This window comes from Lathamus discolor, chromosome 3 (genome assembly GCF_037157495.1).
Source record: "Lathamus discolor isolate bLatDis1 chromosome 3, bLatDis1.hap1, whole genome shotgun sequence".
Taxonomy (NCBI): domain Eukaryota; kingdom Metazoa; phylum Chordata; class Aves; order Psittaciformes; family Psittacidae; genus Lathamus; species Lathamus discolor.
In genome coordinates, this window is record NC_088886.1 from 107075288 (window position 1) to 107090468 (window position 15181).

The following is a 15181-nucleotide window of genomic DNA, read 5'->3' on the forward strand; positions in this document are numbered from 1 at the left end:
TCACCGGCACTGCGAAGGAGGGCCAGGAATGTAAACGGAGCCCGGAGGCAGTCCGAAAATGGTAACGGCTGGAAAGCAGAGCTGGAAAGTTTGTTAATCGGGATCCTAGATACTAGCCAGGCTCCCAGCCTCTGGCTCAGCCAAAATACCCTTTCCTGAGCTGCTCTGCTGAATCACGCAGCTGCACGCCACGGGGCAGACCCCAGCAGCCACAAGTGCAGGCGGCAACTGCTCCAGTTTCAAACCCAAATCCAGAGCTATAAATCCAACGAAGGCTTCAGTCGCCCTGCTGCATGTGAAATTACCCAGGTTTAGTTCATTGACAGCTCGCTGTCAACTGACAGCTTCAGTCCTAGACTGACTTTTTATCTTTTTCAGAAGAAAAAAAAAAATAAATCTCCATTTTTAGCTCCCAAATCAGCATCTGGAAGCTCCCGCTGAGGAGCTCCCCGCACACACGCACCTCACTGCAGGCGCTTTGGAAGCCAGGATTAAAAAAGGGCACCCCACAATTCAGGAAGAAAACAGTTGTGCTTCCCTAAGCTTGGCATCTCATGGACAAAGCCAAACCCAGAAGAGGGGAGCTCCCAAATGCCTCATCAGCATTTTTTTCATCTTGCTCCTCTCCTCTTTACACAGGCTTCAAAAGCCACGAACTTTTCAGACCGAAAGAAGCGGAACTCGGGATCCACCACTCCCATTCAGCAGTGGAAGCAGAAATGTCTTACTTCTCTTTGATTTTTCACAAAGACGTGCTGCCTGTTTCCAAGCAACACAGCTTTCCTCCGGGTTGGTTTCCCTAGCAGGCTTTAGGCACCCTTTAATAGAGACTTCATGTAAGAAACAACCTGCAGAGCCAGAAGTTGGGGAGAAACTGCAGGAGGAAGCTGCTGTGCAACACGTATGTTTGCGCCAGCAGCAGTGTCTCCTCCGAAGCAAAGGGTTTCCTCACTGCCTTCTCCACCCGCTGTCCTACATCCCACTTTTAAACTCAGGATCAGGAGCAAAAGTAGAGCAATAATAATTTAATCTTCTCCTGGGTAACAGCACTATGCGAGGCACTGCTGCTGCAACATGCACCCACATTAACAGGAGGTCACAGAAGAGCCACGTCACGTGTGGCCAGTGCGGGGTGTGCAAGGGGCCCCCAAACCCATGTCAGTGGCACCCTTGGTGCCACCCTCGCAGCTCCCCCTTGGGACCTGCGCAGGGAGCTTGGGAATGTGGCTTGCCACCGCGGTATTTCACACGCAGAGTCCACCTCCCATAGTAATGTACCTTCAGGGGTGCCACAGCATGTGGAGGGGTGTTGCTGGCTGTTTGCCGAGACACCCACAGAAGCTGGGTCCCCTTAGCATGTGCCTGCAGCCAGAGAGAGGGAATGCCCTGCTCTCACCTACCTTTTCCTTCCTACTAGGGGGAAAAGGCTTTTGCTGCAGACACCCCACTCCCCACCATACAGAGTAGCTGGTACAAAAAAGGGCCAACTTTGCTGCTACATGGTTTATAATTTCTATATATAATTAAAGTGAGAATGTTAATTATACACACCTGCATCCGCACAGCCCCCCTACGAGAGTGGAAATGGGGCTGAGCCCCTCCAGGAGCAGCAGAGATGGGGCAGCCAAGGCTGCAGCACAGGCTAACAGAGCAGCCACGCCACGCACCGGGCTTAAATGTGCTCCGGGGCATAGAGGTCCCCAGGTGAGGCTGCTTGGGGCTGTTGAGGTCCATCAGGGCCCTCAGGGAGGAGCTTGGGTGGGGGTGGCTGTACCTCCATGCTTGTACCCACCTGCTCTCCTTGGCCAGCACTGATTTGTGAGACAGCTTTGGCTTCGCAACAGCTTTGCAGCCCCCAGCAGCTAAAACCCAGTTTACGTGATGGCTTTAGCAGTGCAGCCAACGTTTGGGGAACATGCCCAGTGCTTGCAAGGCAGGGATGCGTGATGGCACATGCTTCTTTCACATCAGCTGGAGGGGGTCACTGGTCAGGGTACCCCCGGCTCATGCAACCTTGCCTTTAGCAGCAACGTGGGGAGCTGCTGGGGGTTTGCAATTTAAGCTTAGCTTAATTTCAGGACTTTATTTGGAGTCTAGCTTGGACATGTCCCATGCTCTTTGGCACCTCTCTAGTTTGATGCCCAGGTTTATACAGGGTTTTGCACCTGATGGTGCAGGATAAATGACCAATTTGCAGCAATTTTGCACATGGGAGACCCTCCTATAGTAAAACCAGATTTTTCTGTGCATGAAATTTTGCAGTCGCATCCCTCCTTAACCTTTGGCTGTTGGTTCGGGGTTTGACTCTCCCCTGATCTTTGTAATGCTTAATTTCCGCACAGCTAGAGGCAGGGGCTCACTCCTAATTTACTGTCCTTGGCCTGGATCCCCTTTTTTTCCAAACTGGAAATTTGGAAAGCAACTCACCTAAAGAATTTGGGAGGGGAAAAAGTGAAAAGCTAAAATAAAAAGGAAGGAGGGCTGATCCGCAAGGAGGGTGAAACCCAGGAGGCATTTGCTCTGAAGGAAGGGAAAATCCCCCCGTACCCTCAGTCACAGTCAGAAGAAACCTCCAGCACCTTGATTTAATAGACCAAAATCTTTATTGATTTCACTGTAACAGCAACCACTGGTGAGAGCTTTTCTCCTCCCAAACACCTGCTTGAAGAGACAGTAAAAAACCCAAATGTATACCCTGACTAGCAGAGGAGCTGCCCCAGCGAGGCCAGGCACTCCCTCCCTGCTCTTCAGCACCAAGCCCAGTTATAAGAGAGAACCGGGAGAAAGTCGCTGGGATGGGGAATGGAGACAAAAGGAGGTTGGGAAAGGGGTTTTTCAGGGGAAAAGTGATTTCCCTCCGGCTCCTGTCCGTAAGTTAAGTTGCCCTTGGATATTTTCTGATTTTTTTGCTTGGAGAGCAGGCTTCCCAAAATGAGCAGCTGTGCCAAGGGCACTAGGTCCCTGCATTCGTGGTGGCCATGCCCGCTCTGCAAAGGATGTCCTCAGCCCCTGCCCCTGCCACTTCCTCGATCCGAGGACCTAACAGACCTCCTAGGATCTTCGCTTTAAGGAAAATATATTTATTTATATATAATATATATATTTGTGTGTGTCTTATCACCACCCACCCACACACATATACATATTTCTACTTCCACTCACTCACTCGTGCGCCTACGATGGCCAGCTACATATTCACATCCCATCTCACTGAGCACTACCCATGCAAGGGAAAGGATGGGAAACACCCCATTCCCTTGGGTTTTTTTGCCTTTTTCCCCCCAAAATGAGCAGCAGCACCCCCCTATTGAGAAAAGCAGCTGGAAGATGGGAGCTCGCAACCAGCCACCGTGCCGACCCACACCAAACACACCTAGAGAAATAAATTACCGGACGGAAAGTGCACAAAGCCTGCAGCATGGATGACAGTGTGGGGCGTACCCATCCCTGTCCCGCACAGCCACCACCCTGACAGGTGACAGGTCCCTGGGCCTGGGTACCGGGGGGGCACAACCCCAGTGAGAGAGACAGGATGGATGGAGCAGGCACTCAGGTGGGGGCTGATAAAATGGCACTTGAGAAGGTTTCAAAGCTGTTATGGCTCCCAACAGGCAGTAAAAATACAAAAAGGGGGGACTAGTTGGAACAGAGGGCACAGCACGGCACTGCCGTGGCATCCCCTGTTACGCATGCCCTCACTGGATGCCACTCTTAAAGGCAAGAGTTGCACCAAGAGAGGAGAAAAAATACATCCCATCTCCGGGGGGTCTCAAGATGCCAGACACAGGCAGGATGGCCACAATGTGCCAGCCTGGCAAAGCCACTGGCGGCGAGGGATTAACATGGAAACCCCTTATGCACTGCAGCACGACCCGGCCAGGGGAAGACCTGGCACAAAAAGCAAGTGGAGGACAGCAACAACACTGGCACCTGCAACTGGAGCACCCTGGCCACAGCACTGCAGCCCTGCAATGTCACCCCCCAAGGTGCCCAGGTATTCCTGAGACATTCAGCAGTGCCAAGGGATTTTGCTCCTGTGTTATTCACATTTTAAAGGGGGGTGTGGTGTAAAAAAAAGAAGAGCACGCTCCCAGAGGTGCTCGTCCCTAGCCCGAAAAAAAGAAGCATTGCTGGTGAAGTTCCCCTTTTTAGTACCAAAAATATAAAAGCAAGGGGTCTTTTTTTGTAACATATGGCCAAGTCACTTCAAGTCCTGGCTGGCGGGTTGCGGATATAGCCCCCGGTCAAAAGGACATGATGGAAGGAATCCGGGTAGGAAAGAGATGTGGGCATGCTGTCCAACGCTGTTGAGGCCTTACTTGGACCCCTGGCGCACCAAAGGGAACAGGCTGCCAATGCTGTCCACCACATGCCAGCAGGTCCCAGGGGAACTGAAAAACCCTCTCCCTGGGGTGCAAGCAGGTGCTCAGTTTTAGGAGCAATTATTTTCCCCTCTTCCCAAATTTTCTGGGAGAAGAAGCAAAAGGGATGACGCAGCTCTGGACTCCCAAGCTGCCGGCAATGGGAGGTTTGGGGTAACAGGAGGGTTTTTTTTTGGGGGGTGGGGGGAAGCATAAGGCAGCAAGAGAGGCGAAAGGATGTTTTAAGAAGCCCAGTGGAGATCAGGCTGTCAGGGGGCAGAGGAGGAGGAATAGGGCTGGATCCAGAAGGGATGCTCTGTCCAGTGCATGCTGGGACTGCTCACCCAAAAAAGGGGAGAAGCCAGAGCTGTGCCCCCTGGAAAGAGTGATGGAGGCAGGCAGGGAGAGGGATGCCAGCAGGGACCGCTGCTGCCTCTGCCTCGCCGGGATGGATCCTGCTAAGCCGAATGGGGTGTGCACAGGTCTGGGGAGTTGCTGCCTCTCCGTGGTTCCCACTCAGATATCCATCTCGAACTGAGCGTCGTCCCCTGGCGAGAAGCAAGGAGACATGCGTTAGGGGGGTCACCCCCCACCCCAAATCCTCCCATCCCAAATCCTCCCACCCCACCCGGGGGTCCTTTACCCATGGATGGCTTCCCCTCCTGGTGGTTCAAGTTGTTGGCATCCGCTTTGGGCTCCTCTCCGGCCGAGCCGGGGCTGGTGACGCCGGGAATACTGGGGAGGTGACAAGGCGGGGTCTGGGCCATGGGGGAGTTGCGGCGGTCCAACAGGAACTTGCGGTCGTAGATGATCCGGGTGCCTGGGGGGGGCGATGAGAGGAAGCTGGGGGGGATCCGGCCCAGCAGCGCTTGTTTGCAGAGGGAGTCTCCCGGCAGGGCCGAGGATAGGCGGGGAGGACAGAGGGGTGCGCCCCGCCGCTCTGCCCGCTCTTATCTGAGCCCGGCGGGCGGTAATTCCGCGCTAGGTAAACACCCCCGGTGGCACCTGGGTATCAGCTGCCCGGGGCGCTCGCCGCTGTCCTGTGCGGAAGCCTGGCTAACTCACGGCAGGGGGGGCAACGCACGCCGACGGATGCGGCACCATGAACGTCCCGTGTTCGTCTCCCCTGCCCGGGGACGAGGGATGCTCCGACCGCACGGGGTCACAGCGAGAAGGGGCACAGTCCCCTTCTCTCGCCACCGACACCTCTCGGGGCATCGAGCTTTGATCAGCTCGTCCCACCGGGGCCGCCTGCCATCCGCTACCGGGGGCCAGCTCCCACCCCGGCCAGGACCCGCTGCGCCCCACGTTACGCCCCATAAAATACACCCTGCTTCCTTTCAGGACAGCCGGCGGCAGGCGCTATGTAAGCGCCATGCAGACACGATATACAGACACGATATACGGACAAACACGATATACAGACACACACGATATACAGACACGATATACACACACACGATATACGGACAAACACGATATACAGACACACACGATATACAGACGCGATAGAGGCGCGAGAGGCTCGCGATAGGTGGTGTTTAAAGAGGCGGGCGGCGGGAGAGCTCCCCCGGCGTGGCCCCGCAGCCACCGCCCCGCAGGCCCCGTCCACCCCGGCGCTTACCTCCCGGGGTGGTGGAGAAGAGGGTGCCGCCGGGGGTGGTGCAGTAGTCCGGGGGGAGCTGTGCCACGTCGCTGAGGGCCACGGTGCGTGTGGGGATGGCCCTGCTCTGGCTGGGCTGGCGGCCGCCGGCGGACGACATGGCCCCGCGCTATTGTCCCCGCGGAGGCGGCGCGGAGCGGGCACCGCCTCCCCCCGCCCCCCCCCCCCCCCCCGCTGCCGCCGCGCTCCGCCCGCCGCCGCCAGGGGGCAGGCGCGGGGGCAGGCGGTGCTGCCCGCGCCCTCCCACGTGGTCTAGCGGTGAGGATTCCTGGCTTTCACCCAGGCGGCCCGGGTTCGACTCCCGGCGTGGGAAGAGAGTTTTGAGGGGGCGGAGGAAGGTCCCGTCCTGTCCCCCGGACCTGCCGTCCTAGGGCTTAGGGCTCCTTCTCTCAAAACATTTTGGCTGAGCGGACTGATCAAAGTCACCTGGAAAAGGGACACATCCCTGTATCCCAAATACACCAAACCGAAAAGCTAGGAGTCCCACATCCCAAGGGCTGCACCACCGTCACATCACCAGGAAAGGGGACTCATCCCCATGTCCCAAAGTACCAACCTGGAAAGTTGTGAATCCTGTCTTTATGGGCCAAACCAGCCCCAGACCACTAGGAAAGGAGATGAATACCCATAACCCGTTCCAGGAAAGGGGGTGTATCTCCATACCACAAATGCACCATCCTGGAAAGTTGTGAATCTCATACCCTTAGGACCAAGCCAGCCTCAGCACAGCCTCCCTCCCTCCCCCAGGAACACTGATCCCACCGGTTATTTTTAGCAGGACTCTCCCGAAAGGCCGGAGCGACTGATTTCTTTCTCCAGCCGTGGATCCCCCCGGCCAAAGCACGTCCCCAGCGGGACCAGGCGCCCGCATGCAGAAGAGGATGGGTGAGGCGGTAGCCCGGGTAGCCAGGAAGGTGAATGACACGGTGGAGAACAAAACGGATTCCCTGGGTAAGGCCATCGCCGCAGCTCAGTTCCTGCTTGGGCCCAGGGAAGGATCGGGTATCTGGGAGCAGTGCTCTATTCTTTGCTGCCACAGTCTAAAAATAAGAAGCTGTTGGCCCCACTCTGGGTGCTGCACCCGAGGCTCCCGCAGCCACAGGGAGGGGAAAGGTTCCTCCAAAAGACCCTCAGCCCCCTCCCCCAAGTTTGAGTGGGTTCTCAGTAATGGCATATAATGCACTGGGACATGCCCCAGGGATACAGTCCCTCATTGCAAGCGATGGCAGGAGCCAGATCTTTCCCGACATCGCTTTGTCAATCTATGTTTTTCTGCAATTTCCCTGTTCCTAGCTAATATCCGAGTCCCACGCGCAGTTCATCAAAACAGATGAAATACGCTCATTTTTATTCATGCTGGATTCGCAGCCCTGGGGTACAAACCAGCATAAGCTGAGAGTCATAGCTTCATCACTCAGCCTCTCGACAGTCTCCTGAGCGAGATGATAAGCAGGGGAGGATAGAGCTCGTGCAGCCCCTGCCACGGCTTTGGCAAGAGGACAAGCAGCAGAGCTAAGGCTGAGCACCATGGGGCTGGGACAGGGTTTCCATCCTCTGGCACATCCTAAAAAGAGAAATAGAAATAACGTGGAGTAAAACAAAATTGCCAATAGGTCAGAAGCACAAATACCTTTCCCCTCCCCACTGCTTGCCAAGAGAAAGCACTGATCACCATGAGAAAGCCAGCCATGAGCAAGTCTAGGGAAAGCTCTGCTCCATCCCCATCCCAGTCAGCAGTGGAGGAGGCATCCCTGCACTGCTCAACCATCCCCTGAGGGTCAGGGACATAATGGAGGGGGATTTCTGAAGTTGTAAAGGTATTAGACATAGACAGGCTGGCTGAGGTTTTGCAGAAGGACTTTGCACCATAGCAGTATTTGCAATGTGACTTAGGGTTGAACAAACCTGAGGCAGAACAGCATCAGCATTGCTGATGGGAACAAAGTATTGGTGCTTGGGGAGGTAACTGCAGAGAGCCCTGCAAGAGAGGAGTATGGCGGAGGATACTACAGCATCCATGGGTGGCAGGCAACACCCAGACAAGCAAGTCAAGCACTAAGGAGTGGAAAACAAGACGGAAAGTATTGCTCCATCCCAGCTGAGGTGCATTATAAGACACCTTGGTCTCTCTGGCGCAGATCTGGCTAACTGCAAATTGATGACCTTCCCCATTGGCATCTACAAAGCAATGAGAAGCGTCACTGAGGGGATCCACTGCATCTCCCTGGCAAACAACGAGCTGAAGTCCATCACCAACCGATTTGTCACCACCTTCAACCAGCTGAGAGGTAAGGGGCAGCCCCACTGCTTCACAACAGCCACTTCCAAACCCCCAGGACCCAGCAAAGAGCCCCCAGGTTGCTGCAGAGGAGGCACAGCACTCGAGCTTCCCCACTGCAGTTTTTGCTTCTCTGCACACACTCCTCATTCCGAGCTATAGTTCACCTCCTCCCAGATCCATTTTTCTTTACCCTTTCCAGCCCTTGCAGGCTGGGGAGACTAGTTTTTATTTCACCCACCCTCCCAAACCCATGCCCTGCCAGCTTCCAGCAGTGGTCAGGCTGCTGCAGCATCACTCATCCTCCAGGTCCTTCCAAGGATGAGGCTGGGGTTGAACAAGGACACGAAAGGCAGCTTGGGCATAATGGTGCATGGCCAAGATGGGGCATTTCAGGCTGCAAAAGGCATGGTGGCATGCTGCTGGGTGATTAGCCCCCATCATGAGACATCAGTGTTAGCTGATCTCTCTTCATTCACTGCAGGAGATGGGGACAGTCATCAGAGCATGGCTGATGCCATGCTGTGGAGCCCAGCAAAAGCAACCAGAAGCTAATCTGCTGAAGTATGGCCATGCAAGCACCCAGAGAACCCAGCAACATGGTTTTAAACAATGGGGATCGTACTGGGGCTTTGCCTGACTGCCTGCAGCAGCGCCAGGGTTTTTGGCAGCTTTTGAAGGCAAATATTTTGTTCATATAATGTACTGCACAAGTGCCGCTGTGGTGGGTATCTGGGGAAGCTTCCTGTATTGTACTGGAGCACCATCTGTGAAAACTCCCCTAGGCTGGGGAAAAGAAAGACTTGGAGCAAAGGAAATCAATTTTCATTTTCTAGACAGTACCGGGAGCCCAAGGGGAAAAGATCTCTTCCTAGCAAGGGCTTTGCTCTGCCAGTGAACAAATCACTCCAGTGATGAACATGCTGGGCCCCAGCAGGGCTGTTCTTCTGCCTTGCAATAGTCTGAATAAGGCAGGACCTATAAATACCAGGTATTAGGAGGGGCAGGGCAGCTTGCATGGGTATTTATAGAGCAGAAAGATCTGTTGTCACTGGAGAAGGGTGCTTGAACAGCAGAATTTAGGTTCCTGTTCCTATTGCTAATGGCCTTCCATGAAGAAGTGCTGCTCCTGGCCACACAGAAGCTCATTCTGGGAGGGTGGTGGGAGAGCAAAGAGGGTTAAACTCTGTAGAACAGATATTTTTCACATATAGATATTTCTTCCACTGCTCTGTTTATACCTCAGATGGGGTCCAGGTATGTGAAGATAACAAACTAGCCTTAAACCATGACAAATCTGCAGTGGGGGGAATTGCACTAACTTTAGTAAGAAATATTACTTATTTCTACAGCCCCTGCTTGCAAAATGCTAAAAGGGTTTCATTAGGAAAGCCTGAGGAAGCCAAGAAACTTATCAATCCTAAAAGCATTATTCACAACAGGCAAAAGTACAGTGGCAAACTATTGGGATGAGCAAGAAACCCCATTTTTAGAGGTGGAATCCCATTGCTGGACTTGGCAGCCCATGGGGGACAGAGGCTGTAAATTAAGCTGTGCATTAATTATTTTTCCATCCCCTCTCCCCTTCTTCCCCCCTCTCCCCTGTTTCCCAAACCAAGAGCTCAACCTGGCAGGCAACTACCTACACCGCCTGCCTGAGGAGATCACCTCCCTGCTGCACCTCCGGGCCATCAACCTCTCCCGCAACAGGTTTCGGCATTTCCCTGAGCCCCTGGCTGCTGTCACTGCCCTGGAGACCATCGACCTGGAAGAGAATGAGATCAGAGGTGAGGAGGACTTTTTCCCACTGGAAGGAGCAGGGCAGCTGCTCCTCCCACCGGTGATGCTGATCCACATCCCTGGGCAGGGAGGGATTCTGGCTTGAAGCTTTGCTTGTGGTCCACCATGCCCTGAGATGTAGCCAAGCCAAGAGACACCTTAGTGATCCAGCAACAGGAGCATGAATCTGGCAGAGGGAAGGGCATCCGGGTGCCGGGTAGATGCTAAATAGACAGAGCCTTGTTAGCCTCTTGCTGTTGCTAGCGCTTGTACTGCCTCCTGAGGCAAAGCTGCGGCAGGCACAGGGGGAATCAAGCCTCGTTCAAGCTACCCCGTTCGGGGCACTGGGATATGGCTCCCAAAGGCAGCTCCAGCTGTGACTGAGTCACCAGATTCAATAAAAAATAGACGCGATGGCAGAACCCAGCCCTAAGGAGGCTGGGCTAGGATGTTTGCTGCCAGGCAAAGTAAGGGCACAAACCCACCTGAATGTTTCCTAGAGCAAATAGGAGCTGTAACACTACAAAATCCCCTAAAACAAAAATAAACCAAAGAAACAGCAAGAGCTGCTCATCCCTTGACCATGCAGTGGGAGGAAAACCTTTCATGTGCAAAGCTGAAGCCTTTGGAGTACCCAAAAGCTGGGCAAAAGGGACAGCTGTTGCACGTAGATAAAAGAGTTTATTTAGGAATGAGCTTCCAAGAGCCCAGGCTGGAGCATCCCACAGCCCACGCAGATCCCCAGGGAGGCAAATATCAAGTCCACTCGATTTTGCTGTTTTATCTAGGATGGCTTCAGCTGCTGCTGGGAAAGCTGCTCCCTGCTACAGAAGTTTTATTAACAGCATCAGCTGCTCCCTGGCCATGCCTGTAGAAACACAAAATGTTAAATACTGCTTCCATGACAGTCAGCAATGTACATCTTTTCTCCTCACCCCGTTTTTTCTCTCCTGCCTCCTGTAGAGAGCTCTCTTAGTTTCCTCCACTGCTTTTTGAGCCTAATTGGTTGACTTAAATCAGACTTGGTCTCCAAACAGTGCATCTCCCACTCATTTTGTGCAAGCAGGCTGCTGCAAGAAGGGAATACAGCTTCTTGTTACATTTTTCCCTGCTTAAATGCAGGGAGAAAAAGGCTGCAACAAAGGTTGTACCCAGTGGGGTTAATCCCGGGGTAGAAGGCGGTGAGAAAACCTAGCTTCCAGGCTTGGTTACCTCCCACCAGGTTCTCCTTGGCTGCTGTTATCAGACTCAGGAAAAATACAGGGTAGAAATTAACAATTTCAAGCTAAAGTGTTTTAGGGACATGTCTTAGTAGCAAGCATAATGTTGTCTGGCTGCAGAAATAGGCAAGATTAGCATTTTCTGGAAAGAGAAAAAGGTAGAGATTAGAAAGCTGGGGTGTTGCGGCCCTTTTTCCCAAGGAAACAAAAGTCTGGGCAATCACATTGCCCCTGCCAGCCCTTCCCAAATACCTCCCAGGCTCATCTTTGTGTGACTTTGTATTTATATAGATATATATAAAGACTTTTATATACCAATACATTTTTATGTATTATCTATGAGCTTGTATTTATACATACACCTTTTCTTCCCACAGTAGCCTGCACAAGGCACAGGAGAGGGAGAATTAAGGAAAATCCATCAGCTTGAGTTCAACTGGCACAAGTATTTTATTTAACAGTCAGGTAGGATGGAGCCCTTCACACATGGAATACAGCAGCAGGACACATTTCACCCCAAACGATCTTGAATCAGACTATAGGAGATAGCACTCTCTCTTTCCTTCCTGCATACCTGTACAATTGACCTGCCATGGCTAGCTGAGAACCATGCTTTGGCAGCAGGGCCTCACAAAGAGTAACCAACACATTCTTGGACAAGCTGTTCAGATATTTGAAAGCTCATTTTGAAGCTGATTTTCAGCCGCATTACCCACATACCTCCAGCCAGCCCAACATAGGAAAGAGCTGCCTCAGCAGTATGAAAAGGAGCAGAAGCTGCCTTTTGGTGCCTTTTATAGTTCAGGAGCCAGGTTGTCCCACTTAGACCAATAACGACTTGATGACCCTGCTCCAGATAAAAGACCATCAGACAAGAGAAGAATGCTGTATGTGCTCTGGGTGGAGATGGGTTTTGGGGAAGGATTATAGCTGCTCTTACAGCTATGAGGGTTCTAGATCACTGGTTTGTGGCACTGCAGTAGCCATGCCCTGGTCCTACTTCTCCTCTGCTTTCTCAGTGATACTGAAGGACCTCTTAGCAGTGTTATGAAATGGATTTTAAAGCACTTGCTGAGAAAGAGGGGTGAGTCACCTACTAGGGCATACTGAACTGGAGGTGGTAGGTAATGTTTTCCAGCTAAAGGGAAATGGGAGTAAAAGAAGATTAATTAATGCCTACTTGGAGTATGTGGGCTCTGTGAGAGGAGACATTTAGTGCCAGGAGCTGCCCTTTTCATCTCAATAAGCTCTTAACTCTGAAGTGTAATTATGTATATATTAATATCATTAATATATGCATTAATATATTAAAGGGAAAGTGCTTTTAGATCTTTTCCTGTGAATCAGAATTTTACCAAATTAGCATTTTCAACTCACAAATCCATAGGGAGTTGGGGGGGCCTGAAGCTCCAGTTTCTCTTTCCCTTATTCCTTGATTAATGGTTTATTGTGGAAGGTGTTGATATAACAACAAGGGCGATGCTGGAAACTACTACCAAGGCTGGGCAGGTCACTGCTGGGGCTGTGGCTAATTTTGTTCTCCTGAGCATCAGAGAACCACTCTTAATTCAGGATAATGGTATGGAAAATGCATCTCTGTTAATAGCTGCAGGCAAGCCAGAGAGTGTGCTTCCACCAATGGATTTGGAGGAGTCTGCTGGCTGCCAAAGGATGTGGGTGATGCTGAAAGGTGACCAGACAGTGGCTCCGCTGACCTGAGCAGAGTCTTTCCACCTTCAATTTGCAGATGTACATGGCTGCAAGACCTTTGGAGCTGTCAGTGTTCATTACTTAGCTCCTTAGCTGCTTCTGCAGCCCTTTCATTTCTATCTCCTCAGATGCCTCCCGAAGCCTTGGCAGCCCTTTCATCTGAAGGAGCTAGGTTTTTTGCTCACTTATTACCATATTCTGATCTGAAAAAAAATATCGTTTGCTTTAATTATTAACAAAGCTTCTTTTTCCTATTTTTATCTAACTGGTGAAGTCAGTATGCATAATTCATGCTCAAAAGCAAGGACTTTATTCATTGAGGAGCTGGTAAGTGATGCTTTGGGTTGCTCATAGAGGAGTTCATGGCTCTCACAGCACAGATATATAGCTGTAGGCTTCACTGCATGCCCTGCCTGTTGTTTCATGTTAGGGTGAATCACTGCTCTGCACCTTGAATTAAGCTGCAGAGCTGAGCTGTTCCCACCCTGGGCAAGGCTGCTCCCTAAAACACTTAACTCACTAAATTTAAGCAAAGTGAGGGTTTCTCACAGGAGAAAACAGGAAGAAATAAAAAAAAAAAAATAAAAAAAAAAAGTGCATTAAAGGAAAAACCAGCAGAGTTACACAGGGGATTGGTGGTGAACACATCTGCCATAAGAGGAGGTAAAAATCTGTCTGAAGCTCAGCCTGATGAGATGCATGCTGTTAGGAAATGTGTATCACAGAAAACAGCACTGCTCTCTGGAGGAGAAAGGAAAAAAATCCATCAAGGTGTTCGAGTCTTTTTCCAGCATAAAATAAGTTTCATGGTTTAAAACTACAGAATCTCCTGCCCAGCTATAATTACAACACTGCAATTCTGCCTCAAGCATTGGCAGAAGAAATCAGACCTGGGGATATAAAAGGCTCTTGTCATTTTGGTGGCCAAATTACAAAGAAACTCTTCTTGATAAACTCGGACAGGTGGGCTTCTCAAGCCCCGAATATTGTGATTTGTAACAGAAATCTAAATATATTGTCTTTTAATTAACTTACTGATTAGGCTTTCGCATTGGTCTCATTTCTTTGCTCTTGGTCGATTCACATTGGAATCATCCATGAGATTTGCACCTTTTTTTTTAATGTAAAAGGGGTTTCCTTTAGAAAACCTTTCTAAATGAAAACATGCAAATTTATGGAGATTGCAAAATAAGAGGATGCCCATCAATAGCCAAGAGCTATTTTGCAGCGTGTCCAACAAAGCCAAAGAGCACATGCTCCACCATTAGCCTGGTGAGGTCTTCTGGGCATTGCAACACTGGGAATAGAACAGTCTTTGAATACCAGCAGGGTTTCTTTTTTTAGTGCTAGGAGAACTGGAGGTCAGTGGCCACATTTAATATGATGGTGCTTGTACCTTGCCAGACAATTGCTTGAGTGGTTCTGTAATTGAATATTTGATTATGTCTAGGTTCTGATAAAAGACTGGAGTGAGCAGGGCTTGTTCTGGGCTGCCCATTGAGCCATGGCTTTTGTCCCCTCTACCTCTCTGAATTCCCTGGCAGCTGAGGCCTGGATGGGTGCTCACCTGAGTGTTCTCTTTTGCAGAGTTGCCAACAGAGAAGCTGGCCTCCATGGCATCACTGCGGAGCCTCAACCTGCGGGCAAACCCTGTCGGTCCTGAGGTGCGGCTGCTGGTCCGGCCCCTTGTCCCCTTCGACCTGCTGCTGTCACCAGAGGAGCCCATCCCCAAAGCCTGAGACGGTCTTGGGGTGCCTGGGGTGCAAGCTCTCCTGAGGGGTGACTGTCTGCAAGAGTGGTTTGGCTTAGCTCAGTCCCTGCTATGCCGCTATTTCTGTCCCAGACCGGCAGCGAGGCAGCTATTCCCTCATTTTTCATTAATAAAAAGCAAGCAGAGAGGCTCCTCCGTGAAGGGATGGCTTTGCCAGCTCCCGAGCCAGGTAATTTCCTGCTTTGTGCTTTAGGGAGACAGAGGAGCCACAACACACGTGGTGTGAGGTCTGGGTAAAACTGGGGGAGTTGGATGTTTGGCTACATCCCTCCTGCCTGGCTGGTGATGGGGAGCACCCAGGGCCAGGATGGTGGGGGATGTCCCTGCAGCTATAAGGGTTCCCCTTGGAACTGCTGACATAGCAGTGTACCAAGTGCCTGATTAAATGTTTTCTTGTTA

General features: G+C 51.5%; 2 protein-coding genes, 1 long non-coding RNA gene and 1 other non-coding gene across 7 annotated transcripts; 2 read left to right on the forward strand and 2 right to left on the reverse strand.

The window, feature by feature from the left end:
- Positions 1–2584: 2584 nt before the first annotated feature.
- EIF4EBP2 (eukaryotic translation initiation factor 4E binding protein 2) lies at positions 2585–6176 on the reverse strand. The gene is made up of 3 exons (XM_065671050.1): positions 5986–6176; positions 5005–5181; positions 2585–4909 (listed from the first exon to the last, which is right to left on the reverse strand). The coding sequence occupies exons 1-3, from the start codon at positions 6122–6124 to the stop codon at positions 4878–4880; spliced, it is 348 nt and encodes a 115-aa protein (XP_065527122.1). The 5' UTR covers positions 6125–6176; the 3' UTR covers positions 2585–4877.
- An 89-nt stretch (positions 6177–6265) lies between these two features.
- TRNAE-UUC (transfer RNA glutamic acid (anticodon UUC)) lies at positions 6266–6337 on the forward strand. The gene has a single exon. It is a non-coding gene; the product is annotated as a tRNA-Glu (tRNA).
- A 396-nt stretch (positions 6338–6733) lies between these two features.
- LOC136010214 (uncharacterized) lies at positions 6734–12107 on the reverse strand. 4 transcript variants are annotated; one of them, XR_010610796.1, is made up of 4 exons: positions 12022–12107; positions 9971–10067; positions 7930–8202; positions 6734–7588 (listed from the first exon to the last, which is right to left on the reverse strand). It is a non-coding gene; the product is annotated as an uncharacterized LOC136010214 (long non-coding RNA). The 4 variants fall into 4 exon arrangements; XR_010610797.1 differs by having other exon boundaries at positions 7930–8002; positions 9949–10067; XR_010610794.1 differs by having other exon boundaries at positions 9949–10067.
- LRRC20 (leucine rich repeat containing 20) lies at positions 6856–15181 on the forward strand. Its single transcript, XM_065671054.1, has 4 exons — positions 6856–6975; positions 8163–8312; positions 9922–10089; positions 14599–15181. The coding sequence occupies exons 1-4, from the start codon at positions 6894–6896 to the stop codon at positions 14748–14750; spliced, it is 552 nt and encodes a 183-aa protein (XP_065527126.1). The 5' UTR covers positions 6856–6893; the 3' UTR covers positions 14751–15181.